General features: G+C 55.7%; 2 protein-coding genes across 2 annotated transcripts; both read right to left on the reverse strand.

Moving 5' to 3' along the window:
• Positions 1–1460: 1460 nt before the first annotated feature.
• On the reverse strand, positions 1461–6102 carry LOC116418446 (beta-lactoglobulin). Its single transcript, XM_031934109.1, has 6 exons — positions 5992–6102; positions 4920–5056; positions 3727–3800; positions 3370–3477; positions 2368–2463; positions 1461–1486 (listed from the first exon to the last, which is right to left on the reverse strand). Exons 1-6 carry the CDS (start codon positions 6100–6102, stop codon positions 1461–1463), a joined length of 552 nt encoding a protein of 183 aa, XP_031789969.1.
• A 14191-nt stretch (positions 6103–20293) lies between these two features.
• PAEP (progestagen associated endometrial protein) lies at positions 20294–24713 on the reverse strand. Its single transcript, XM_023227660.1, has 6 exons — positions 24618–24713; positions 23666–23805; positions 22931–23028; positions 21565–21669; positions 20576–20680; positions 20294–20310 (listed from the first exon to the last, which is right to left on the reverse strand). The coding sequence occupies exons 1-6, from the start codon at positions 24711–24713 to the stop codon at positions 20294–20296; spliced, it is 561 nt and encodes a 186-aa protein (XP_023083428.1).
• Positions 24714–26286: the final 1573 nt, after the last annotated feature.

Genomic DNA, 26286 nt, shown 5'->3' on the forward strand with positions numbered 1-26286 from the left:
GGGTTTCACCATGTTAGCCAGGATGGTCTCGATCTCCTGACCTCGTGATCCGCCCGTCTCGGCCTCCCAAAGTGCTGGGATTACAGGCTTGAGCCACTGCGCCCGGCCATGCATGATGCTTCTTTTAAAAATGTTTCCAAACTTTTATTCCTTCACGTCAATTTTAGATACAGATCTGCAGCTTGGGGAAAAATCCCACTGGAAGAGTAATGGAATTGCTGAAGTGTGTGGGTGAACCTGAGGTTATCAACTCAACGGTGCTGAGAGACACGCAGCACTCTCGCGTCACTATTTATCCCTCATTTTAGGGCCCCAGAAAAAGCTATTTTTTATGATCTTACAAATTCCATAAACCTCTTGTTACACGTGTGCTTTGTGAGTGTCGTTTTTCCTTGTGTTTTTCCAGCCGGGCTTGTTGATTTTCAGGAGAACCGTGGGGCTTCATCATCAGCTTCACCACCAGCTCTGGGGGTTTCGTTCCGTTGTGTTTATCCCACGTCGGGGAGAAGTGGGAGAAGGGGGAGAAGGGGGATAAGGGGGAGGCCTCACTGGAGGCGTTTTCAGGGCAGCCTCTGGCCATACCTGTCTCGGGAGTTCCAGACGACAAGTATCAAGTCCTTGACCCAGTTTCCTCAGAGCCTGCCCTGCCGATGGGCGGCCCTGGCTCGCCGGGAGCAGAAGCAGGTGCTGCCCTTCAGAATCCTGGGCTCGGAGGAGTGGGCGTTGGCCGGTCTCACCTGCCACACCTGGCGGTGATGGACTCCTTGTTTACCTGGCGGCCCCGCTGGACTCCTACGGAGAGCAGGGTCTGCAGCTGGGCTCACTCAGGGTTCTCAGACCTCGGTAGGGACATATGTGTTTGCTCATGGAGCGTGGAGGCCGCCTCTCTAGAGGGTCCCCAGCAGACCCAGGTGAGGCGGGTCAGAGTGGAGAGGAGCTGGAGTCTGAGAACAGCCTCCGTGGGGTCAAGTTCCTGAAGGACACGTGGGGGCCACCCCAGCAGCTCTCGGGGGGCGCATCGGAGGCGCCTGGGGCTACAGTGTTCCCCTCATTGTATATGTTTTGGAGGCATCTGGCGCTGTGGGCAGGAGCTCACGGGGCCATGTGTCCCGTCCTCACCACCCTGGGTGTGCGCCAAGCCCACAGGCCAGGCTGGGGCATGCTGTTGGCCCATGGCTGTTGGTTGGCAGGTGGCCCTTGGCTGTTGGCCCATGCTGTTGGTTGGTAGGACCTGGAGACCCACAGAAGGAAGACGCCTTCCCAGCAGGGGAGGGGACCAAGAGACAGGCAGGGTTGGGCCCCAGGCTGGGGAGCTTCCTTGGGTCCCTGAGATGCAAAAGGGCTTCCAGCGGGGATCTGGGGAAATCTAGGCCACAAACCAAGGTGAAGGAGGTGGAAGGGGGGCTGAGGGCAACAGAGGGGTAAGGGGCCCAGGCAGGAAGACTCCAGAGCCACCGGACCTAGGCTTGGGGTGGGGGACAAGGGCCTGTGGAGCAGAAAAGAAAAAGTTGGTGATTCTGAGGACTTCACTCATTCATTTTGAAATCAATCAATCAATCATATAGCACAAAACAGCCGTCCCTCAGTGGCGTCACCTGGCCTTCTGCCTCCGCATGTTGGCTGTGTCCTGCCAGGGCCCTGTGCTCTGTGGAAACCCAGTTCCCTTGGGGGCCCACGAGGCCCCACCACTGCCCCACTCAGCCTTGGAGCTCATCCCTGCCCTCCTCTGCTCGACTCCTGTTCCATCTGCAATGACCCCTCTTCCAGGGAGCCTTCCTCACCTCATCCCATCTCAGGGCCACCCACTCTGGCTGCCTGTACTCACACAGCATGGTCAGGCTCTCCAAACCCTGCTCTAGCCCCCACTCCCACCCCTGTAGCCCTTGCCTCTAACAAATCAGGTAATTACAATGCTTGCTACAATGTAACCTGCACTAGGGCTAGATGATGCATCTGTCTTGTTCTAAGTGAATCCCAAACTCCCAGAACAGGCCTGGCCCATGTGTTTGTTGATTGACTGAATGATGTGTTGGGAGGCTGCAGAGGGGAGAGGCTGGCTGGGCACTTGGCTCAGGAGGCATGAGATCTGGATCCCTTCTAGCTCCTCCTCCTGGCTGTGCAACTTGGCCTTGTTACTGAACATGTCTGAGCCACATCTGTAGAGTGGAGACGGCATCAGGCCTATATCATTGTGTCAGGGGGCGCTGGTGAGATCCAGCAGCCGCTGAAGCAGCCCGCACAGGCCTGGCCGTAAGGGGAGTGGGGATGGGCTACACCCTCTGTGGTGCTGGCTGGGAAGACCAGGCCCCAGACCCTTGAGTCTTCCTCCCGTCCAGCTCCGGGACGTGGCTGGGGGGCAGTGCTCACCATCTATGTTGAAGACCGCGGCTTTCTGTAGGTGGAATTTCTCCACGTACTCCAAGTATCTTCCCATCCATTTGGGGTCCTCCAGCAGTCTTCTGGCTGGAATCAGAGGAGCTGACAGTGAGGGACTGAGGCCTGGAGCCTCTGTCTTTTCTGCCCTCCTCCTCTGCGGAGAACAATGGGGAGGCAGAGGCCCTGGGCACCTGCCAGCCCACCACTAAGTTGCCATGGGCTGGGGGCTCGTCGGACCACGGCAGCACCCTCTCTGCGACCTCCCGGGCCTGGCCAGCTCTGATTGCAGTTGCCCCAACCTTGTCTTCTCTAAACACAGGTCTGTTCTGAGCTCGGCAGGTAAAGTGCCCCTGGAAGGAGGGAGTCAGGCCTGGCCCACCTCAGTGGAGATCTCCAGAGGGTCCTGAGTTCCGGCCTGGCGCCACCCTTCCCACCCCCTCGACCTTCTCAGCCCTGGGGCCTCTTGACTGCTGCTGTCCCGCTCCCCCACCCCATCCTGGGCTTGGGCTCCGGCTGATCCTCCACCCTGAAATGCCCCCAGGCCCATCTATCTCCACCTCGTCTTCAGGACACTGCAGCCCCTCGATGCCCCCGACTCTGTCCCCTGTGCCCTTTGAGCCTTTCTTTCATGGTGCTTTTACTTTCAGACCCACAGGACCCCGAGACATTGCTTGATAAGGAGGAAGACAAGGAAGGGATTTTCTCAGTTCCATCTACAGATAATTCAAGCTCCCAGTGCAGTGCCCAGAGCCGGGCCCACCTCGTAGCCGACCCGCAGTGCACGTCCTGCGTGGGGACACCCTCCCTGAGGGTGCGCTCAGCTGCAGCTCAGCCCGAGGCTGCCTGTGCCTTCAGAACACCCTGCACAGAAGGCCCCCTCCCAGACAGGATGGCAAGTCTCCGCACAGACCCAGGAGTGTCCGGCAGCTCCTCCCTTCTGTCTGGGGACCGGGGCACTGCACCGGCCAGTGCTGGGGAGAGCTGGCCACTTACCCAGCAGCACCCACAGGCTGGTGATCTCGTCATCCTCAAAGCGCACGTAAAGAATGAGGTTGCTGTAGTCGGTGCTGACGAAGCGTACGTGCAGGCTGCCGCCCTCAACTGTGGGAGACCCCGGGGCCGGGTGATACACGATGCCTCACTCCTCTGTCCCCCAGGCCCTGGACCCCCCCATGCCCTGTGGACAGTGCAGTGCTACCAAGAGGATGCACGGCCTCCTTCCAGCACCTGTTCTTCTCCCAAAGCCGACAGCCCCCCCTGAGTGTTGCGGCCAGGACTGGGCGTCCGAGCGTCCCTTGCTCGCCCCTCCCCACTCAGAGCCCAGCCTGGATCCCGGACAGGGGCACTCACAGGAGCCTTGGTACTGGCCTTGCAACTGGGTTGGATGGATGGTGATGTTTGCTTCTTTACACACCCCTTCTCCCCTGGGAAAGGAGAAGGGAACCAGGGCCTGGTCAGCCTCCAACTCTGTCCTGTTGTCTTGCCCCAAGATATTGTGGCCCTCTCAGGGCTCTCCACCAGGGGACACTGGGGCTGCCACCAGCTGAGAGCCCTCCTGTCCTCCCTGGGGGGTCAGCTTCCCAGGCTCAAGGTCAGCCTTGTCCTGGCACAGGCACCAGGGTCATGCAGCCAGGAGGAGGCGATGCCCAGGGGGTGCTGGGGATGGGGTCGGAGTGAGGAAGTGGGGTCGTCCTCATTTCTGGGATGACACCAAACCTCCTGAAGTGGGTTGGTCCCAGTCTGGCCTTGGCTCTGAACTCCAGGTCTTGGGGGCTGGGACCCTGACTGTCCTGCCTGTCCCCACTTGCTCTGGCTCTGTGCACAGAGGCCCCTCACCCCCATGCTCCTGCCTCTGTGTGTAGACAGAGGCCCCTCACCCCCACGCTCCTGCCTTTGTGCACAGAGGCCCCCTCACTCCCATGCCCTTTGCTCTGGGGTCTTCAGTTTCTCATCTGGGGTGGGTACCCGCCAACCCCTGGGACTCTGCAGGCCCCCGCACGGTGTGTCTATGACTGAGTGGCTACTAGGATGTGGGTCTCACTGCCTTCAGAGCTGTGGGTGCAGGTGGAATAATGTAAGCTTGTTGTCGGTGTCACTGGGCTCAGCGCAGCTTGTCCCCAGGGCCGATTTTCTTTTGCTGACAGCGCAGCTGTCCTTGGGATTCCCTGACTTACGTCGGGGCCGAAAGGGGCGTGGACCCGGGTGGCTGTGGTCCTTGGGAGAGGGTTGTTGGGAATTAGGCAACTTTCAAACGCTGGAGATCGCACATTTAAAACGCCAGACCCCGGCTTCCTCCACAGCTGGAACACAGGCCCATGGCCCAGTGGGCATGTCTGCTGGGACTGGACGTGGCCTCCGGGGCTGGGCTGGTGTTTCCTGCCCGCCTGCCTCTGGCAGCTTCCGAGTTTACCCCTCTTGGAGCGGGGTCTTGGGCCTCAGCTTGGTGTGATGTGTTCCTCTGCCTCGGAACAGTGTCACTGTCCCTTGGGGGTCCCTGGGTCTGAGAAGGAGCGCCTGAGAGGGGTGGCAGGAGCCGTGCTTACTTCCAGAACAGCACGAAGTCCATGTCCCCACCGTCCCTGGTCTGGATGGAGTGGAGAGCAAGCCTCAGAGGGTCGGCCGGAGAGACCAGGTTTGCATGGCTGGCTGCCAGCTGCAGGGTGAGCCAGCGCCCCTCCACCTGCAGGGGTGTGGGCCAGGGCAGGAGAGGCTGGCTAGTGCCCAGTCGTGTGGCACCCCACCACCTGCAGGGGTGCGGACTGGGGCGGGAGAGGCCGGCTAGTGCCTGGCTGTGGGCACCAGTAGGCTACCCTCTGAGCTCTCAGGCCCCAGCTTTAGCACTGAGCATGGTCAGCAGGTGGTCGTGCCCCTCCCAGGGGGCTGCATTGGCAAACGTTCCCTCTTCCTGGTCTATATTGGCAAATGCCCATCTGTGGATCCAGGTGGAGGATAAGCCGTGCTTCCTTTTTGGGAAGAGCCACCTCCCGTCCCCTTCTCTCAGATCTCTGTCCAATCCCTTTCCACATTTGCTACCCTCACTTCCCTCAGCCCTGCACCCCTGCCCCTGCCTGATCCAAGCTCTGTTCCCCTGGCCAGGGAGGGTAGAGGGGAGGGTCTGGCTCTGTGCTGGGCGTCCCTCCATCCCTGCACTCCCACCAGCAGCACCAGGACCCCAGGGGCCACACAGGGAGGAGGAACTGGGACCCTCCCTGCACCCGGGGCTGGCCTCTTCATGTCACCCAGGGTGAACCCCTCCCCTGCTCCCTGCCTGGGCCCAGCGTCTGGGTGCTCTGCTTCACTGGACGCTGCCCTGCAGCCTTCTCCTGAGACTGCTGTTGTGCCCCGGCTTCCACAGCCAGGAGAGAGGGAAGGGCCCCGAGGTTAATCAGTGGCCGCTGGTTCCGGCTGTGCAGGAGGACAGAGCCCGTTCCTGCCTGGGTTGGACCCAGGCCCAGGTGCAGCTCACCCTCCAGAGCTGCTGCAGGGTCAGGCAGGGCCCAAACCCCAGCCCCCGCCCACCTGCCCCCACCCCCTGCACCTCCTCAATGTGACACTCGTGTCATCCCCAGCCCGTGTTCCAAGCCTGAGTCTGGGGACTGGACCCAGGACACTTACCTTCTGCGCGTCAAAGTCCGGCTGTACCGGCACTTCTTCCAGAGCCTTCTGGGCACCCGCCAGGCCCAGGCCGAGGGCCAGCAGCAGGAGAGGGCCTTTCTCCAGGGCCATGACTCCGGGGAAGGGAGAGTGCCCCCAACCAGCTCCCTCCTCTGTGCTGCCCAGACCCACCCCACCTTCCCACAGGCCACCTAAAAGTTCCAAGTTCTGCAACCCTACCCCAGGAATGACGCCGCCTCCCCGGCACCGCCCCGTGTCTAAAGTGATGGGAAGCTGTTGTGTGGACTGGGTGTGGAGTGGCTGTCGGGGCAGTTTAACTGCATTGCACGTCTGTCCTGGATTCTGGGATGAGGCCTGTGGCCTGAGGGGGGCTGGGAAGAGGGCAGAGGAGGATGTGGGCTCTTTCAGGCCTGCAGCCCCTCCTCCCCAGGCCCCCTGGTGCCCGGTGTGTTTGTCCACCGGCTGCTGGGGCCACGAATGCCAGGATCACGCTCACATCCCTGTTCACCTCCTGCTCACGTTGAGCCTGCCTGGGTGTGGGGAGGGTGGAGGGGGTGGGGCCTGCCTGCGTGTGGGGAGGGTGGAGGGGGTGGGGCCTGCCTGGGTGTGGGGAGGGTGGAGGGGGTGACACAGACGAGCCCTGGGATGGCACTCGGCACGTGCTGGGCACTGAGCCCTCACGGGGCGTCTGCCCCTTGTTCCTGCTTACAGCAAATGTCTCCCACCAGCCACCTCTCTCCAACCCTGGAGCCACTCCCAGCCCAGGCCATGAGCCTCTCTCTTGCCCCATCCTCCTGCCCTCATGTGTCCAGAGGCCAGTGTGGGGTCAGGTCAGGTGCTCCCTGCTCACCCACCTTGGATCCTCCTTTGCCATCTGGATTAAGTGTGGATCTCCAGGCCCCACTCCCTCCTTCCCTGCTGCAGCTGCAGAGATGCCTGCCAGCCCTTGAATGTGGCACCTGCCTCTGTACCCCACGCCCGCCCTGCCCTCCCTCCTCCCTACCTGGGGCTGCATGGGGCTGAGGAGAGGCTGCCCGGCCCCCATACGTTCCAGCTTCCAGGGAGTCTGGGCTCTGGTTTGAGGAGAACCGCTGGCCTCAGGGTGACCACTGGCTTGGCCCCAGGGTTCTTAGATACACACTAGGGGGTTACTCTGGGCTGGTGCTGCAGGGTTAACTCTAGGAGTGACGCACCCCACCCCCCACCATGGGATGTGGGCAGTCCCAAGTTCAACCCACTGAGCTTGTTTTCTCTCCAAAGATGGAGAGGGGGCAGGGATGACACGGTCTGTGCAGGGTGCTCTGAGGACGGAGTCAGGTAATAAAGAAAAGAGCTTAGTTGAGTGCCTGCCCCTCATAAGCTCACTGTGAAGTCAGCTCCCGGCCAAAGGTCCTGCCAAGGGTCCGGTTAAGTTTGCATGAAACGCCCCCAGCCCATCGGGGAGGCTCCAAAGCCCGGGCTGGGGAGGGCCTGGCCTGATTTGCAGGGTCTTTCTGGAGGCTTCCATCAGCAGGCCAGGGTGAGGCAGCTCTCTCAGGTCAGCCTTGGGAACGGCCAGGCTAGAAGATGAAGTCTCATTCCCCACCCCTGGCCGCAGACACAGGGACTCAGGTGGGCCTGAGGAGACCTCGGGCCTGTCCCCTATGTCCTGGAAGACAGAGCAGCTGTCACCCATGGCTGACTCAGTCTGGGCTCCCACACACCCTCCAACGCTGAGCTGGCCGTGCCTGAGTCAAGGGGCCAGGGACCAATACAGCATCTCGCACCCCACCCACAGCCCCTGCGCCCTGGGAAGGCCCCACCCACATGCAGGTTCCAGAAGGGGCCAGGGCCAGGCAGGGCTCAGTGCAGGGTGGCAGCGTCTGGCCTCCATCCCTCTTCCTCCTTCTGGGTGCAGGATGTCACTCAGCAGCAGCCACGCTCAACCTCAAGTTTGCCGTTTGGTTGGGCCTTAGGGGGTCCTAGCGCTCCCTGTGGACCTTCCAGGGCCCAGCTGCTGCCCTGGGTCTATGATTTCTGCCTCTGGGCACCTTCCTCTACTTCCCAACCTCCCTGGTGGCCAGGTGCTGGCCTGAGATCTGTGTGCAAGGATGAGTGTGCAAGTGTATGTGTGTGCAGGGGTGTGCGTGTGCAGGGGTGTGTGAGTGGAGGGGTGTGTGTGTGCAGGTGTGTGAAAGTGGAGGGGTGTGCGTATGCAGGTGTGTGTGAGTGGAGGGGTGTGTGTATGCAGGTGTGTGTGAGTGCAGGGGTGTGCGTGTGCAGGTGTGTGAAAGTGGAGGGGTGTGTGTATGCAGGTGTGTGTGAGGGCAGGGGTGTGTGTATCCAGGTGTGTGAGTGGAGGGGTGTGTGTATGCAGGTGTGTGTGAGTGCAGGGGTGTGCATGTGTAAGTGTGTGAGTGTGCACGTGTGTATGTTCAGATGTGTGTGCAAGTGTGAGGTCAGGAGTGTGAGTGCATGAGTGTGAATTCAGGGTGTGTGCAAGTGTGTGAGTGCTGGTGCGTGTGTATATGTGTGTGCAGGTGTGAGTGCAGATGTGTCTGTGCAAGTGTGAAGTCAGGAGTGTGAGTGCAGGGGTGTGTGAGAAGGGGTGTGTATGCAGGTGTGTGTGAGTGGAGGGGGTGAGTGCAGGGGTGTGCATGTGTGAGTGTACATATGTGTGTGTGCAGGTGTGTGTGCAAGTGTGAGATCAGGAGTGTGAATGCAGATGTGTGAGTGCAGAGGTGTGTGTACAAGTGTGAGGTCAGGGTGTGTGTGCAGGGGTGTGTGAGTGCACAAGTGTATATGTGTGCAGGGCTGTGTGTGCAGGGGGCAGACAGAGGGGTGACTGGAGACAAGGAACGGGGCACCAAGACTGGGTGCCAGTTTCATGCCATCTGGGGTGGGAGGAGGCTTTGGCTCTTCCTGAGACCTCAGTGGGAGCTTCTGGGAGGGTCCCCACCTGCCCTGTGAGCCCTGCACACCTGGGTAGAGAGAGTAGGGTCTTCCTCGGTCTGCAGTAGGGTCTTCCCACCTGGCCAGGCCCTGGACGGTCCGTGGCACCACAGAGGACTGAGTGTGAAATCAGACTTTACCCATCAGATCCTGGACACTGAAGCAAGGCGGCTTTCGGAGTAGAGAAAAAGCAGGAAGGAGGAGAGCGACTGTGTTCATCTGAAGGATGAATGGGAGGAAAGGCCCAGAAACTCGATAATGCAGGCGGACGGCAGAGTGGCAGGTGGCAGCTCTGTAGACATCAGCTCACCTGGCACACACTGCGTGCACCTCCAGGGTGTGCTGGCTACTGCGCTGGGCATGGGGAGAGATGGCCACCCGCGCGGTCCACAGAGGCTTCTGGAACTTACAGCGGGGCCAGGGCCCCACACAGAGCTACACAGGTGGGGGTGGGGCTGTGACGGGCGCCCGCCTTTCCAAGTGAGTTGGGGGAGGTGACGGGAGTAGTCAGGAACGGTGTTCCAGAGGTGGGAACAGCATGTGTGAGGTGCCCAGTGGAGCCAGCGACAGCCCAGCCCCCGCCTGGAGTGAGTCCCGCCGGCGTGGGTCCCCAAGGCGCAGGGCTGTGGGGACTCAGTGAAGGTGGGTGGTGCTCCATGAAGTCGCCGAGGTGGCCGGACCAGGCCCCGTGAGCTCCTGGCCCTGGGCAGAAGGCAGCTTCACCTGCGTGGTGGAAGCAGTTGGTGGATACAGCTGGGTTTGCGTTTTACAGGCCCCTGTCGGTGTGGTGAGGGGCCTTCTGCAGGCCAGGGTCCTGGTGGAGGAGGAGAAAACCCAGGTGTGTCCTCTAGGACCTGTGCCTGCCTGTGGGGTGGGGGCCGCAGCCAGTCCCTGAAGCCCCACTGCTCTGCTGTGGCCCCTCCCACCCCGTCTGCACACCTTCCCGGCCAGTTGGGAGCCAGCTGGGAGCCGTTCCACGGGGACCCTGTGAGGCTGCCACCTCCAGCCTCAGAACGGTGACTCCCTTGTGGCCTGGAGAGAACACACGTTCACTGAAAACAACTAGCAGGCCAGGCGTGCTGGCTCACACCTGTAATCCCAGCTCTTCGGGAGTCTGAGGCAGGCAGATCACTTGAGGTCAGGAGTTCAAGACCAGCCTGGCCAACATGGTGAAACCCCATCTCTACTAAAAATACAAAAATTAGCCAGGTGTGGTGATGTGTGCCTGTAATCCCAGCTGCACCTGTAATCCCAGCTACTCAGGAGGCTGAGGCAGGAGAATCGCTTGAACCTGGGAGGCAGAAGCTGCAGTGAGCTGAGATCGTGCCACTGCACTCCAGCCTGGGTGACAGAGTGAGACTCCATCTCCCCAGAAAAAAAAACAAAAAAAAAAAAAAAAAAAAAAAAAAAAGCAGTGGCATCAGATTCTGTCTTTTAAAATTTTTTACATAGCGATGGGGTCTCCCTATTTTGCCCAGGCTGGTCTTTGACTCCTCGGCTCAAGCAATCCTCCTGCTTCAGCTTCCCAAATAGCCAGGATGTCAGGTGTCAGCTCCCGTGCCCAGCCTATGCCATCAGGTCCTGCCTCTTCCACCCAGGGAATCCCAAGGGGACAGCAGGAGGCCGGAGGGGAAACAGGCTCTGAGCAGAGGGAGCCGGGTCCACTCATCAAGGAGCCACAGGCCCAACAGTTCCCGATCACCTTCCCCTGCCACACCGATGTCCCCAGCTGACACTGCCACCGGCGACCCTGCCTGAGACACAAGAGCTGATCAGGAGCCATGGTGGGCCACTGGCCCACATCCCAGGTGTGAAGGGTAGGAGCCAGCATGGCCCAGGCAGTGTTGGAGACACCCATGGTCCCCTGGGGACCCCACTCTCAGTCACCAGAGCCAGGCTGGTGGGGCAGAGATGGAGGTCACCTGGGAGACAGTCAGGGCCCAAGCCCGGCCGCACCGGCGGAAGGCCCGAGAAGCGTCCGGTGTCAGGTGCCCCCAGATCCTGCAGATTCTCCCTCTGGGCGTTTCCACCCAAATGTGCCGCGTGGAAACTGCCTCCATCCAGGCAACAGGCCTTGGCGGTGCTCCAGGAGCCTGCTCTTCCATAGCAAACAGGCCTGGAAACCCCGGGCTGGAACTCCTTTCTGAAAACAAGTGGGAAAAAATACACAAACTGAAAAGAATTCTGCCGAGACAGCAAGCACCGCACTGGGACGCACCAGCCACCCCCGAAAGGCACGGGAAGGGAGCCGGGACCCCACTGTGCAGGTCACCCCTGGAAGGAACCAGAAGGGAGGCGGGACCTGGGGCTGACAGGATTCTCCTTCAACGCCTCCTGCCTTGCAGGTGTGCTCGGCAGTTCTCTCCCTCCCCTCTCCCTCCCGCCCCCCCCCCCGCTTCCCTCCTTCCTCCTCAGCAAGTCAGCAACAGCCTGGAGGCTGAGACCCACCTGGCCGCTGTGTGCTGTGGGCCTGCGGGGGGCTGAGCCTGAGGTGCCCTCCTACGTCCACCATCCCTCTTGTCCCGAACGCCCCCTCGGCTTGCTGGTTGTCATGGTCATGACGCCCACCTGTGTCCGAAAGTGAAGCTGCCTTTCTTCAATGCACCATCACGGACATGGGGAGGCCAGTGCCGTGGCAGCGTTTCCAAATTAGCTTGACCCACAGGGCACCCCCAGGAATCCCTACCAAACACCCCCACCTCATGAGGAGAGTGTCCCCCACACACAGCCAGGGATGTGCTTTGGGATCTCAGAGGTATCCCCACGGAGGCACCCCAGGCCCTTGCGGGGTCTGAGCACGCTGCAGTGGACAGGGAGGCAGCCGTGTGAGTCTCAGCTTCTCGGCCTCCGAGGCCGGGCTCCCCGTGCACAGCTCACACGGTGATGGTCACCGTGTCTTGGTGGGCGGCTCGGTAGACCCAGTGAACATCCGTCTCACGGTGACAGCAAAGCCTACCTTGGAAGAATCCGGTTTAGTTAACTGCGACTCAGGCTGCAGAGCGAGCGACGGGTGGCCTAGGCATGGCAGGTGTCTCAGAACGAGGGTTAGAGCCACTGAAAGACTCCTGGTAAAAGTCCACGTGGTCCACTCAGTGGGGCTTCCGAGTCTTGCCCGACAGTTGCTGTCCCCCGGGTTGTCACACACACAGATGAAAGCAGGATGGGCTGAATTTCTTGGGTCACATTTTCCACCAAAATTTCTGTAAACTTTGGTCCGATTTTTCCCAGGGCCCTTCCACACAATCAGAGGACTCAGGCTCCACCCAGTGGCCATCGTGGGGACGTCAGCGGCCGGGGCCTCGCATCCTCTGGTGAGGCGAATTTTGTATGAGTTAAATCCTTCCAGATTCAAGGTGACAAACTCCTCAGGGGCTGCCTGTGGGCTCGGCGTCCTTTCTGTCCACGCTCCAGCCCCGGGAGCTCCAGCTGCCTGCAATGTTGGACTTGCTTCTAATTCGTCACTGCGTTCCCCACTCTTCTGTAGGGATCAGCGCCAGAGTTAGAACACCCCTGAAGGCCGAGGCGGGAGGATCACTCGAGGTCAGGAGTTCGAGACCAGCCTGACCAACGTGGTCAAACCCCGTTTCTACTAAAAATATGAAAACTAGCTGGGCGTGGTGGCACACACCTGTAGTCCCAACTACTCAGGAGGCTGAGACAGGAGAGTTGCTCGAACCTGGGAGGCAGAGGTTGCACTGAACTGAGATCCTGCCACTGCACTCCAGCCTGGGTGACTAGAGTGAAACTCGGTCTCCAAAAAAAAAAAAAGAAAGAAAGAAAGGAAAGAATGAACAAACCTCCCTGGATTTGTGCAGTGGAATTAAGTTGTGGAAACCCTGGAGGCAGGTCTGCCATCCGTGGAGGGGGTAACTCTGAACCCATCAGCAGGGTGTGGGCTGGCCTGTGTGAGATTTGGAGTCCATGCGGCCCCCGAGCCTGGGAAAGAAGCAGCTGCAGAGGGAGGGGGTCCAGAGGCTGCGGAATCTATGACTCATCATCTATGTGGTTGTTTAGGGATGGGGGTCAACGGGGAAAAAAATCATGCTGAAGCCTAGTGGAGCCGGGGCCACGTCAGGCTGGAGTGGGGCGGCTGTCCCAGGTCACGGGGGTCCCCATCGGGGGACGGGGAGCACAGTGTTTACGGGAGCAGCTGCGACAGTTACATGAGATGCGACAATCAGCATTTCCAGGGTGCTGTGTTCCTTCACTTTTTCCCCATACATCTTAGAATAATCTTACCTGTGTCTACCAAAAAGATTGCTGGAATTTCGATGACAATTGCGTTAAGCTTGTTTATCAATTTGGGAGAATTGACATCTTTACTATGTTAAGTCTTCTAGTCCATTAACAAAATAAGTCTCTCCGTTTATTTAGAGTTTTCTTGATTTTTCATCAACATTATTTTCAGCATACAAATCGTGTACATTTCATACAGTTTATACCTAAGCATTCCACCTTTTTTCTGAGTGATTGTAACTGGCATTGTATTTTACATTTCATTGTCAATCTGTGCATTGCTAGTATGTAGAAAAAGGCAACAGATTTTTGTGTCTTTATCTTGTATCCTGCCACCTTGGTAAACTCATTTATTTTAGGACTTTGTTTGTCTGTTTTTTGTAGATTCCTTGAGATTTTCTATGTGAACAGCCATGCCACATGCAAATAGACATCATTCTATTTTATCCTTTCAACTCTGTAGGCTATTAGAAACTATCTCAGGTCCTCTCATGTGAGCATTAGGGGTGGTAAGACGAAGGAGGTACAGACACAAATAAATGGAGAAACAGACAAAAATCAGTTGACTGAGAATAATTTTTATTTTTCAGAAACAGGATTCAAAAAGGAAAAACCCTAAAAGCTTTTTCTTTTTTTTTTTTTCAGACAGAGCCTGACTCTGTTACTAGGCTGGAGTGCAGAGGCACGATCTCGGCTCACTGCAATCTCTGCCTCCTGGGTTCAAGCAATTCCCCTGACTCAGCCTCTTGAGCAGCTGGGACTACAGGTGTGCACCACCACTCCCAACTAATTTTTTGTATTTTAGTAGATATGGGGTTTCACCATGTTGGCCAGGATGGTCTCGATCTCCTGACCTTGTGATCTGCCCACCTTGGCCTCCCAAAGTGCTGGGATTACAAGCATGAGCCACCACACCCGGCCAGCATAAAGACTTTTAAAAAAATATAATTATAGCTTGCAATCAGCTTTTAATTAATCTGACTTCTAACCTTGGAATTCTTTAAAAGAAAAAAAAAATCCATTCAAATATCTTATTAACAGATTTTAGCCAGGACAAACAGCTTATATTTCTGGCTTTTGAACTTCTTTACCAAAGGTAACTTTCCAAGTGAAACCAACAAGCCTTAACAAAGGTTATGACTTAACCAAGGATACATGAAACATCTCAAAACAGGTGAAAGGCAGTCGCCACAAGATCCAGAATCACCCAAATGACAGCTTGTATTAGTCTGTTTTCATGCTGCTAATAAAGACACACCTGAGACTGGGTAATTTACAAAAGAAAGAGGCTTAATTGGACTCACAGTTCCATGTGGCTGGGGAGGCCTCACAATCATGGTGGAAGGCAAGGAGGAGCAAGTCACATCTTACGCGAATGGCAGCAGGCAAAGAGAGAAGCCTGTGTGGAGAAACTCCCGTATTTAAAATCATCAGATCTTGTGAGGCCCATTCACCATCATGAGAACAGCAAGGGAAAGACCCGCCCCCATGATTCAGTCGTTTCCCACCAGGTCCCTCCCACAACACGTGGGAATTATGGGATCTACAAGATGAGCTTTGGGTGGTGACACAGCCAAACCATATCACAGCTCCAAGAAAAGAAAGTTTCACTTGCCACAAATGGGGCACAACCCACATTTCTATCTGGCTATGTTTACTAGTGTCTTAGCTTCCCAGCTGATGGTCTACACACAAAGGCCTTAAATCCCTGTATGCCTGCACAAGCAGAAGACAAGAAATCAAAAGCTGTCAATGGAATGGAAAAGCATTAATAACTGGGAAAAGTCACACAAATATCAAACCAAAAGAGTTCCCTGACCAGGAATCAAACCCAAGCCATGGCAGTGAAATTGCAGAATTTTAACTATTAGACTGCAAAGAACAGTGGCTTTTGTTATTCCCTCAGGCCATCTGAAGTAAGGAGTTTGAGCCTCCAAGATTTTGGCTTTGTTTTAGGTCAGATTTTTCTCTTTCATTTCTTCAAGAGAATTTTTAAGGCTAGCCATGACACTATCATGTTTCCTTTTTAAAAAGGAAATCCAATCACCCCATCATTTTTAAACATGGAAGCCTCTGGGGTCTCTTACGGTGGCTAATCAGAGTCTGTTCTCTTAGAACTAAGGCTCTCTATGCTTTCCTCTTAGAACTAAGGTTCTTGCCTAGCACTCGGGTTCTCTGTAATGACGCTCACCTTAGGAAGGGTCCGTTGGAGTGTTCTTAGCGTGAGAGTCCTCATAAAATCTTATGGAACAGCTGAGTCTGACTGGACTGGGAAGGTCCCCTCCTAAACCCAGGCCAACAAAGACATTCCCTCCGGAGTCTAGATGGAGGGAACCAGGACAGGGACTGGGGAGGAAACAGGAAGACATAAAGGGAAGGGGTGGAGAGAAATAAAAGTCTCTAAAGTCTTCAATCTAAAAGCAGGAGATCTCAGATCCAGTGGACTTTACCTGGCTTCTTCCCTGTGTGGTCAGCTGGGGAGACAGCTGAGCCAAAGACCTTGGTGCATTGACTTCCAATCATGCTGGGAGAACCTGGGGCTCTCTGCAGATCCCATCTTCATGGGATCTGAAGAATCATGTCAACTGAAGAATGATGAGGTTCATACATTTGGAAAGGAGAGTTTTGCTTCTCATAAGGGGTTTCAGCCTGCAACGTGGCCATTCTGACAGACTGAGAAGTGTAGCCTTGGGTCAGAAGCCAGAAACAGAGATTTCCACAGAGAGGAAAAAGGAGTAGGAGCAGGAATTTATGCTCAGTAGAATGGCTGAATATGCATATGTAATAAGCTATAGGAAGAGTTAGGAAAGGAGAAACATGCACATGGGCAATGGAGCTTCCTGCTGTCACACATAGACCAGCTAGAACCACTCTGTGGTCAGTGGTCTTTTATCAGGAAGGAATGCTGGACAATTGTGCTGAAACCAAAAAAAGGGAGAAGCAGTGTCAGGTGCTTGATTGATATCAGCAGTGGAGTCTTTTGAAAGGACTGGTTTCTATGTAGCCCTTAGGGAAAAGTCTAATGGCAGTAAGTGTGTGTGCAGGGGGTGGGGGTAATAAGGAGGAGTGTGTGATCTCCCACATCCTGTCATGGCTTAGAACTCAATTTTCAAGGTTACTTTGGGGTCTGCTTGGCCAAGAGGGAGTTCGTTCAGCCAGTTGAGGAGCTTAGGGCTTCATTTTTATTTCCCAAATGCCATTATAAAAAGAAGAGAGATGAGACCTTTCTCTCTACCACATGAGGATACAGCAAGAAGGTGGCCATCTGCAAACCAGGAAGAGAGCCCTCACCAGAGGTGAAATATGCCAGCACTGTGCTCCTTTTCTTATCATTCCCAGAACTGTAAGAAATAAAGTGTTGTTTAAGCAACCCAGTGTGTCATATTTTGTTACAGCAGCTGGAACTGACTAAGACAGAGGGAACACATTCAGTTGTTTACAGTTGAGTATAGTATTCATTGTAAGTTTTTTTGTAGATGTTCATTATCAAGTTAAGGAAGCTCCTGTGTATTCTTACTTTTCTGAGTTTTTGAAAAAACTTATGAGCAGATATTGAATTTTGTGAAATGCTTTTTCCGTATTGATTGATATGATCATATAGTTTTCCTTTGATAGCCTGATAATATGGTGGGTTACATGGATTAATTTTCAAATGTTGAACCAATTTCTCCTCCCTGGTGTAAACCCTTCTTATTCATGGCGTACAATTATTGTTACATATTGCTGAAATCTATTTGCTAATATTTTGTTAAGGATTGTCACATCTATAATCATGAGGAAAACTAGGTGGTAGTCACCCTACCCCATCTTTTTATTACTGGGTTTGCATGGTTTTGATATCAGGGTAATAATAATAGCTTCATAAAATGAACTGGGAAGTGTTACTGCCTCTTCTATCTTATGCAACAGATTGTGTGGCATTAGTGCTAATTCTTTAAGCATTTGGTGTAAATACCCTGTGACACTATCTGGGCCCTGAGATATCTTTTTATGGAAGTTTTTAAATTAAAAACTCAATTTCCTTAATAGTCGTAAGGGCTATTAAAATTATGTAGTTCACCGGGAGGCAGAGCTTGTAGTAAGCTAAGATCGCACCACCGCACTCCAGCCTGGGCGACTGAGCAAGACTCCGTCTCAAAAAAAAAAAAGAAAGAAAAAAATTATGTAGTTCATATTGAATGAATTGTGATAGGTTGTATTTTTCAAAGAATTGGTCCATTTCAAATAAATTGTAAAATCTATACGTGTAGAGTTGTTCACAGTATTCTCTTATTATCATTTTGATATCTATAGGGTCAGTAGTGATGTCTCCTCATTCATTCCTGGTGTTAGTGATGTGTGTCTTCTCTCTTTTTCTTTGTTATACTACATGTTTCCTTTCCAATGTTTATGCTTTTTGTTTCTTTTAATTGTCTTATCGCACTGGAGCTTTCAGTATGTGTTGAATAAGAGCAATGAGAAAGGACGACCTTGCTTTATTCTCAATCTTAGGGGGAAAGCATTCAGTCTAGCTGAATGTTTACATAAAGCACTAGTTGCAGTTAGGTGTTTTTTTTTGTTTTTTTTCTTTTAAATCATCAGTTTAGGGATGTTCCCTTCTATTCTTTGGTAGGAAACCTAGGTAGGATTGGACTTTCAGCCCCCTTCTAGGGAGGTAATAGGTGTCCCTTTCAGGATAGGGCACTGAATGGACAGTCTGAAGCCCCCTGATGCCTATGTTTTCCCTCTGGCATGGTGGCCAGCAACACCATGGGTAGTGGCTATTTGATCGCTTGGATTGTTGAGTGACCATGAGGAGTCGACTCTCCTGCTAAGCCACAAAGGAAATTTTGTATAAGTAAGAAAGAACTCTTTGGTGCTTTCAGTGATTGGTTCATTCATTTCAGGGTTTCAGGGTTACTTATAAGCACAGCATATGCTATTTAATGTTGAATGACACTCTTGATGTGCAAGATCTCCTTCATGAATGGAATATTATATTTTTTGAAACCTTTTTAAAAATTAATTAAAGATTCTTATATGGCACTTCTCCCTTAGTCTTAAGTTAGTTAATTTTATTGATACATTTGAGATAGACTCTCATTCTGTCACCTAGGCTGGAGTGCAGTGACATGATCATGGATCACTGCAATGTCCACCTCCCAGGTTCAAGCGATTCCCCCACCTCAGCCTCCCGAGTAACTGGGATTACAGGTGCCTGCCACCACGCCCAGCTAATTTTTGTAATTTTAGTAGAGATGGGGTTTCACTGTGTTGGTCAGGCTGGTCTTGAACTCCTGGCCTCAGGCGATCTGCCTGTCTTGGCCTCCCAAAGTGCTGGGATTACAGGTGTGAGCCACCACACCCAGCTTTTATGGACACATTTTCTAATATTTAAACATCCTTTGTTTTTTGGGCTAAATCATGATGTATTAAATACATTTGTTAGATTCAATCTGCTAATAAGGTATTGAAATATTTGTGTCTTGATTCTGAAAGCTGACAACTCTCCTTTTCCTGCATCTTCCTTATTCAGTTTTGTTATCAGGGAAGTAAGCAACTTTCCATCTTTTTCTATGCCCTGGAATGGATTGTATGAGCCAGGAACTATCACATAAAGGTTTTTTATTCTCATCCATAGACAGAAGATCTGGAAGTATTCTGTTTTTTTCTACGATGATTGGTCTTTCTAAGTTTTCCTCTACTTTTTGAGCCAATATTGGTAATTGATGTTTTATCAGAAACATCTATATTTTGAAAATTTAAAGTTATGCATGTTATTATTATTGGCAAATCTATTTCTGTTGTTGCATATTCTTCTCCCTTTTGTGATGTTCAAAATATTTTATAATGAAAAACAAGTTCCTCTCCCATGTCTCACCTCTTTTGTTCAGTTCCTCAGTCCAGGGTAAATCTCTTTATTTCACATTAGCCCAGAAAAGATCAATGGCGTTTATGAGCAGATGAAGGTTGATAGCAAAGCTCTTCCTGGTAGCAACTTCCCTTATGCTCCTGAGTGATGCCCTGGAGGTCATGCGGTTTGTGTTTTTTAAATAGTGCAGAATTTGATTTGTAAATAACTCATTTAAGTTTTCATAGGAATATTTATTTGGTGAATGGGTCTGTGATTTTTCATATTTTGTCCTTTGTGTGACCTGGACCTCCAACATGAATGGCAAGCTCTGGCCATCTCAGGAGCACTCTTATCTAGTTCCTGAAAATTTTAAAGTCTCTTATAATGTCTTGATCCCCAAATATGATGGGGCCTACAATACAGAAACCATGAACTCAGTTCCCTCAGCCCCCCCGCCCCCCAGTCCCCCAGCCCCCGAGTCCCCCAGCCTCCAAGTCCCCCAGCTCTGAGTCCCCCAGCCCCCGAGTCCCCCAGCCTCCAAGTCCCCCAGCCCCTGAGACCCCCAGCCTCTGAGTCTCCCAGCCCCCGAGTCCCCCAGTCCCTGAGTCCCCCAGCCTCTGAGTCTGCCAGTCCCCAAGTCCCCCAGCCCCCCAACCCGCTCTCAGCTGCATCCCCACATGCCAGCCAGCACAGAGTCAGGGGATGAGGTTATTTATTGCTCAAAGAGGGACAACTTAGGACAGGAGACCCCAGGCTGAGGCCCAGGAGGTCCCAGGGTCCCAGGAAATGTGCCTTGGTCATCAGCCTCCTCGTCCCTCCCAGGAAGGCGACATCCTCTCCGTCCACACGGGGGCCGAGGCTCTGGGAACTGATGTGAACAAAGGGGCTCTGCTGTGACTCTAGAACCCTGCAGGGCAGGGGGCGTCCCCTCCCAGGCTAGGGGTGTAGGACCCCTGCTTGTGTGAGGGGAGCCCCACCTCACCCCCAGCCTCAGGCTGGAGGGTCTTGTGATCCCAGGCCTGCCCTCCCCTGAGTGCCCCCGCCACTCACCCCCACCCTGAAGGAGAGGGTCTCATCCTGTGCCCAGGACACAGGAAATGGCATCTGGAGTGGCCAACCCCAGAGACACAGGCACGTGGCCCGCTGGGCTTTTCCAAAGACCCCAGGATTCCAGCCCATTGCTCAGGGTCAGCCCTGGGGAATGGACTCAGTGGGGTCTGTTCCAGGGACCCAGAGAGGTGACCTCAGGCTATGGGCGGGGCTGGTACATTACCCAGGAGGCAGGACCGAGCAGGAGCTTATCTAGACGCGGCACTGTTCTGTGGGAGGAGAGGGGGCAGTGGGGGTGTCAGTGGGAGGGGAGACTTAGCTGGAGACACAGCAGCCCCAGGGCCAGAGGTTGGGGGATGACGGGAGGGAGACGGGACCCCACCTCAGGGTGCCTCTGCACCCCCAGGGAAGCCCTGCGGAGAATGTGGGAGGGGCCAATGAGGAGTGATGGGTGCTGCCCTGAGTCCTACAGAGGCCGGGACAGTGGCGGCTTCTCCTCCAGCCAAGGCTGGGCCTGTCCTGGGGGCAGCTCACCTTCTGCCTGGGTCATGTCCAGGAAGATCTGCATTTGCACTCTCAGAGTCTTGAGAAAGTTGATGAATTCCGCCATGACCTTGTCGTCCGCCTCCAGGGTCCTGGCTGTGGGGGACGTTGGCTCAGTCCTGGGCCCTGGGAGCTCCAAGGGCCCTGCCTGGGGAGGGAGGGCAGGGAAGGAGGCCCTGGTGCTCTGAGGTTGGGCAGAGTTTGGTCTGGAGCAGGTTCTCAGACTGGTCTCCAGGGTTTGGCCACCGGGCCTGCAGGCTCCCTGTCCCCAAGCCCTGCTCCTTGGCTGGGCCCGCTCCTCATCTACCCTAAGCAGCACTGGGGCCCGCAGAGCTCGGGATGGTGTCTACAGGGTCACGGGAGGAGAGCACAGTGTCCGCCTCCCCCGCCGTGTTGGGCTGCCCTCCCACAGCCCAGGACAGGTGATTTGTAGAGCAGGGGCGTCTCTACAGCCCAAAGCCAATGGTCCATTTAGTGGCCCTGGGAACTCCCAACAGCACTGCGGGTGTGACGCGGAAAATGTCACCTTATATGCATTTTCCAAACATGATTGTTTGAAAGACATTTTAGTATCTGGCTTCTTATTTGACAAAATAATTGAAAATCTCCATTCAGGAAGGCTGTGGGATTTATAGCCACCTGTTGACCACACAGAGATGGTCAAAGTCACCTGCCCTTGCAGCTGACCTGCAGGGACACCTCCTTCCCAGCGTCCACAGTGGCCTCTGCTGTCCTCGGGGTCTGTGTCTGTCCCTCAAGTCCCTGTGTGCAACACTTCCCTTGTTTCTGATGCAACACTAGGACCCCCCTCCCCCTCCTCCCTCTTCCATGGGGCTCCTGGGCTCCTTGGGAAGGCAGGCTGGGGGAGGGCCGAGCCAACGGTTCCCTCACGGGCCCGCCTTCCGTTCACTCGAGGACCGATCTGAGCGTCTCATTCTACGTCCATTTCCCACGGGAACCCTGGGGGCCCAGGCACGCACCCAGGTACTGGCAGGCCAGGTTCTGCTTGGGGGTGCTCTCCAGGCAGAGGAACAAATATTTGCTGCCGTCGGTGTTGAGCAGGTAGATCCTGTTCTCATCCAGATCTAGAAAGAGAACAAGACAGGAGCGGAAATGAATTCTGGGCGCTTTGCTGCAGCGGGAAGGGGAGTGCTGGTCGGTCTCCTGTGGTCCAGCTGGACTTCCCGTGAGGGACGCGTCCGCCCCGATGCCCAGCGTCTCCCTCCCATTTCTCTCCCACCACACTCCAGGCTGTGCAGAGCTACCCCACAGCGGGCCCCCCTTGGGAACTTCCTTTGGGGCCAGTGTCCCCCTGGACCCCGGCATGGTGTGACTTTCCCATCAGAGAGCTCCCAGCACAGCTCACAAGTAACACCAAGGGGCAAACGGGGCTGGGAGAGGCCTGGCTGTTAACTGTGACCCTCCACGGAGACACAGACCGTCCCCTGGCTCGGGATTCCCTCCCTCACCATCACACCCAGATGACGACCTGGGCGAGCCACCGTCAACACTGTGGCCCAGTGAGGCTAAGAAACGGGGTCTCTACTCTGATGGGGGTGAGACCGACACCCAGCTGTGGCAGCAAAGGTGAGTCCTGAGAGTCACCACCACATGCCAGGGCGGCGGGGAAGCGAAGACACTCAGATGGGGGCTGAGTGAGGTGGGCTCCCCCGACTTAGTCCAGTGGCACCACCAGGGCAGAGCTGTGTCACCAGGGTGGCTTCTATGGAAAATGCCAGCGTCTCCACCCAGCTGCAAGCAGGGGATGCCGGAGACCCTGGGCGGGCGCCCTGGCACAGGAGTCCTTTCAAGTGCCTCAGTGGTTGTGGTGTGCAGCTGTGGGGGAAGTCACATGGAGGGGAGAGTAGGGGTGCCAGAAGGCAGGATGTGGTTCCCGGGGAACTCCCTGCTCCAGGTTGGGGAGGGGAGGCCTGGTGAGAAAGAGCCCTCATGGCTCTCTGGCATCTCGAATTAGTGATGAACAAATACAGAGCCAAGGAGATGCAGCCTCCAATCCGGTGGTCACAGGGGCCCTGACTCTTAGCAGACGGCTGGCGGAGTGCAGTTGGGAGCCATGCGGACGGTGCAGGGAGAGTGGAGACAGGCTGCTGGCTAAGGGGGTCACCGCCGCTGCCTGAGCTGAGCCCAAGCGACCCAGTGTCACTGCAGGGAGTTAGACCAGCCCAGAGGGGACCCAGAAGGCGGTGATGCTCCCTGCAGTTGCCGTCACCATCGTGACCTGCGCTTGCCTTAGCACAGCCAGGCCAGAGGCCAGGCTCCACTGTCCCACCCCTTGGGAACCTGGCCAGTGTCCCCAGAGCTGCCTGGGCTGTGGCTGGCACTTACAGTTGATCTTGAACTCGATGGGGTTCTCGGTTTTCTCTGCAATGATCTTCTCCTCAACACATTGGTTGCTGTCTATGAGAGGGCTTAGTTTCTGTGACCTGTGTGCACAAACGCTATGGTGGCCAATCTGCAGCCCTGGAGAGGGGGGCAGGGGCCAGACTCCGAGGACTGAGGAGAGAGGGGCTTCCAGGCCACTAGTGCTGGTCACCAGGACAAGCACTGCTCTCGGGAAACCCCTAACGTGTAGCCCGGGACCAGGCAGAAGAGGCCAGAGGGAGCCAGTGAGTGCCCTGGGCCCCCGAGGTCAGGGGCCATGATCGTGGGTAGCAGTGGTCCCGGGGTTCATGCAGCAATCATGGGGTTCAGGTCCTCATCTCCCCCAGCCGTGACTCTGGGGGCAGGCAATCCTCACAGGAACTGCCTGGTCCCAGGAGACCACAGACCACAGCAGCCCAGCCTGGCCTCCACACCGGCCTTCTCCGCAGACTGACCCGGGCTGCGATGTGTGGTCATTTGTTGGCCCAGAGTCCCCGGGCAGGGGCTCTGAAGGGACAGACAACCTCCTGAGCTTCATTCCCCACCCCACTTGGCACCGTGGAGGGCCCACAGTGAAGCCCCTGGACCATCAGGAAATGCCTGGGGGCGGCCCTGGCTCTGCCCACCCCTCGCAGTCCTGGACCTCTGCTGCGGGAGAGTGAGCCCCGCCAGCCACAGCCCCGATGACGAGGAACCCACCATCTGTGCAGGGTAATCTCCAGGTTGCCCTCGGGGGTGGGCTGCAGCGAGCTGATGTAGATCCTCAGAGGGGCCTCCCTGGTCTCCAGGAGGGAGAAGTCACTGGCCGCCATGGCCATGGAGTGCCAAGTCCCTGCCAACTGAAGGAACCTGGAGCTGCACAGGGGTCCCCAGGCCACCATGGCTCTTATTGTGCCCCGTGCAGGTGAGGCTGAGTCCCACCTGTCCCCATCTCCCTCAGGCCACTGCAGGAGTTGGACTGGACTCATCAGGCTGCTGCGTGGGACAGATGTCAGAGGGGGCCTCACACGGCTGTGGACCTGACTCTGCTGCCCCAGAAATGTTCCAGTTGAACTCATTTGAGCCCGAAAAAGCACCTGGCTGAGCCCATCTCCTTGAGTCAGGGGAATATTTGGATCCTGGGGAGCCATGTGGTTGGGGCTGGAGGGAGGTTGGGGGACAGAGAGGCCCTGCTAGGGGCTGAATTGTGCCCCCAAGATTCATATATTGAAGTCCTGACCGCAGCGCCTCCAAATGTGAGCTAGAAAGGTTTAGGAAGTGATGAAGTTAAACTGAGGCCATTAGGGTGGCCCTGACCCAGTCTGATAGGGGTCCTTAGAGGAGGAGATTAGGACAGGAACACCCGGAGGGACGGCCCTGTGAGGATACAGTCGGAAGACGGCGTCTACAAGGCAAGGAGAGGAGCCTGGAGGAGAGCCAGTCCTGCCGACATTTTGATCTCGAACTTGCAGCCTCCAGGACTGTGAGATTCAGCTCTGTTGTTCGGGCTGCAACCTGCGGGAGGCCAGCCCTGGGAAGCTCACAGGGGCCCTAACATCACAGCCTCCTCTGTCGACCCTCGGCCTTCTAGATCCTGGGCTCACCGGCTTCCCACAGCCCCTACCCGCCCCAGACCTCCCACAGTAAAGCGCCCGCTCCCCCAGCCTCAAACCTTTGGGAGCTCCATGTCCTGCATGATCTGGGGGCTTTCGATGGCCTGGACACCACAGATTAGGGCCACGCCCAGGGTGAGCAGGAGGCACTGCATGGCTGCGGCTGTGGTTGGCTCTGAGGTCTGGAGCGAGAGGGATGCTGAGGCAGTGTGGGCTCCGGGGGCCTTATGTAGGAGGAGGGCAGACAAGAGCCCTGCCCACAGCCTCGCCATGCGATTCCTCGAACCCATGACTCATCCTTGGCCTGTGGGCAGCTTCCTCCACTGGGACAATGGGAGGCTCTTCCCTATGTCCACCCGGGAACCTCCTCTGTGTCCAGGCCGGGCAGTTCCTGGCAGGGCCTCAGGTGGGAGGGGCCTGGGTCGGGTCCAGGCTGGCAGCCAGTGGCAGGAGCACCTCCTGGGTCAGGGTTCTTGGAAAATGGTGAATCAGAGGCCAGCACTGAGGACAGCTGTGCCTGGGGGCAGTGGTAGGGCCAGTGGGGCAGGCAGAGGGCCCGAGAGCCCCATGGCTGCCCCAGGATGCCACAGACATCGTGCTAGTGAACAGCTGTCAGCTCCACAAAGGGGCCACAAGTCTGCGCCCGTTCACAATCCCCAGTCGGGGCTCTTCCCACAGGTGTCCCCCAACTCCAGATGCCACCGGCCAGGCCTGGCTGGGCAAAGCCTTCTTGAAAGTCTTTGCTTTTTCCCAATCTCCCTCGTGTTTCTGTTTTCCTCTCCTGGCTCGGAGAGCAGCTCCTCCAGCATCCTCGGCATGGCCTTGTAGGGATGGCATCTTCTTCCTCACTCAGTGCCCTTCAGCTAGGACGGGCCCCGGGTGGAGTCAGGTTCAGGGGAAACACTGAGGACCCCGGTGTGTGGTGCTCTTGGCCTCAAGTCTTCGTTGTGAAGTACAAGCCAAGCAAAAACAGCAACGGTGACCACAGCGGTGGTGATGATCCAAACCAATGGATCCAAACCAAAGGTGCCCAGTGGTCCGGCCTGTAGCTTCGGCCCTGGGGTAGGGAACATGGCAGGGGCCGTGTGCACAGCACACCCAAGTGCGCTCCGCATGGATGCGCGTGGTGGGTCATGTCTGCAGCATTGGAATTTCAAGTCTACCAATGTGCTTCTGTCCCACTCAATGGTGCAGCTGGGGCCATCAGCAACTCAGGAGTGCAGGCTGCTGGAGGATGTGTCCCGGTTAGGTTTGAGGGGCATGACGCAAGTTGCAGAGTAACGTGTCTTTCAGGATTCCACGTGTGCAAACCAAAACCCACAGGGGAGTGTGTGTGTGCACATGTGCCTGTGTGTGCACACCTTTGTGTGTGTGCCCGTGTGCAGGTGTGTGTCTGTGTGCATGTACCCGTGTGTATGCCCATGTGCAGGTGTGTTTGTGTGCAAGTGTGTGTATCTGTGTGCATATGCCTGTGTGTGCATGTGCCTGTGTGCATGTGCCCGTGTGTGTGTGTGCAGTTGTGTGTGCTTGTGCAGGGGGGTGTGTGTCTGTATGTAGGTGTGTGTGCCCGTGTGCAGGTGTGTGTCTGTGTGCAGGTGTGTGTCTGTGTGTATGTGCCCATGTGTGCCCGTGTGCAGGTGTGTGTGCCCGTGTGCAAGTGTGTGTGTCTGTGTGCATGTGCCTCTGTGTGTGCATGTGCCCATGTGTGCCCATATGCATGTGTGTACC

This window comes from Piliocolobus tephrosceles, chromosome 14 (assembly GCF_002776525.5).
Source record: "Piliocolobus tephrosceles isolate RC106 chromosome 14, ASM277652v3, whole genome shotgun sequence".
Classification (NCBI taxonomy): Eukaryota; Metazoa; Chordata; class Mammalia; order Primates; family Cercopithecidae; genus Piliocolobus; species Piliocolobus tephrosceles.

Excerpts from the sequence above, each read along its gene's own strand:
- PAEP (XM_023227660.1), bottom strand. The coding sequence starts at position 24,713 with ATGCAGTGCCTCCTGCTCACCCTGGGCGTGGCCCTAATCTGTGGTGTC. Across the intron at positions 23,806-24,617 it reads AGGACATGGAGCTCCCAAAG|TTGGCAGGGACTTGGCACTC; the intron begins GTTTGAGGCTGG and ends AGGTTCCTTCAG. Across the intron at positions 21,670-22,930 it reads CATCGAGTTCAAGATCAACT|ATCTGGATGAGAACAGGATC; the intron begins GTAAGTGCCAGC and ends TTCTCTTTCTAG.
- LOC116418446 (XM_031934109.1), bottom strand. The coding sequence starts at position 6,102 with ATGGCCCTGGAGAAAGGCCCTCTCCTGCTGCTGGCCCTCGGCCTGGGC. Across the intron at positions 2,464-3,369 it reads CAGCCTGTGGGTGCTGCTGG|CCAGAAGACTGCTGGAGGAC; the intron begins GTAAGTGGCCAG and ends CTCTGATTCCAG. Across the intron at positions 1,487-2,367 it reads CGCGGTCTTCAACATAGATG|GCCCTTGTCCCCCACCCCAA; the intron begins GTGAGCACTGCC and ends TCTGCTCCACAG.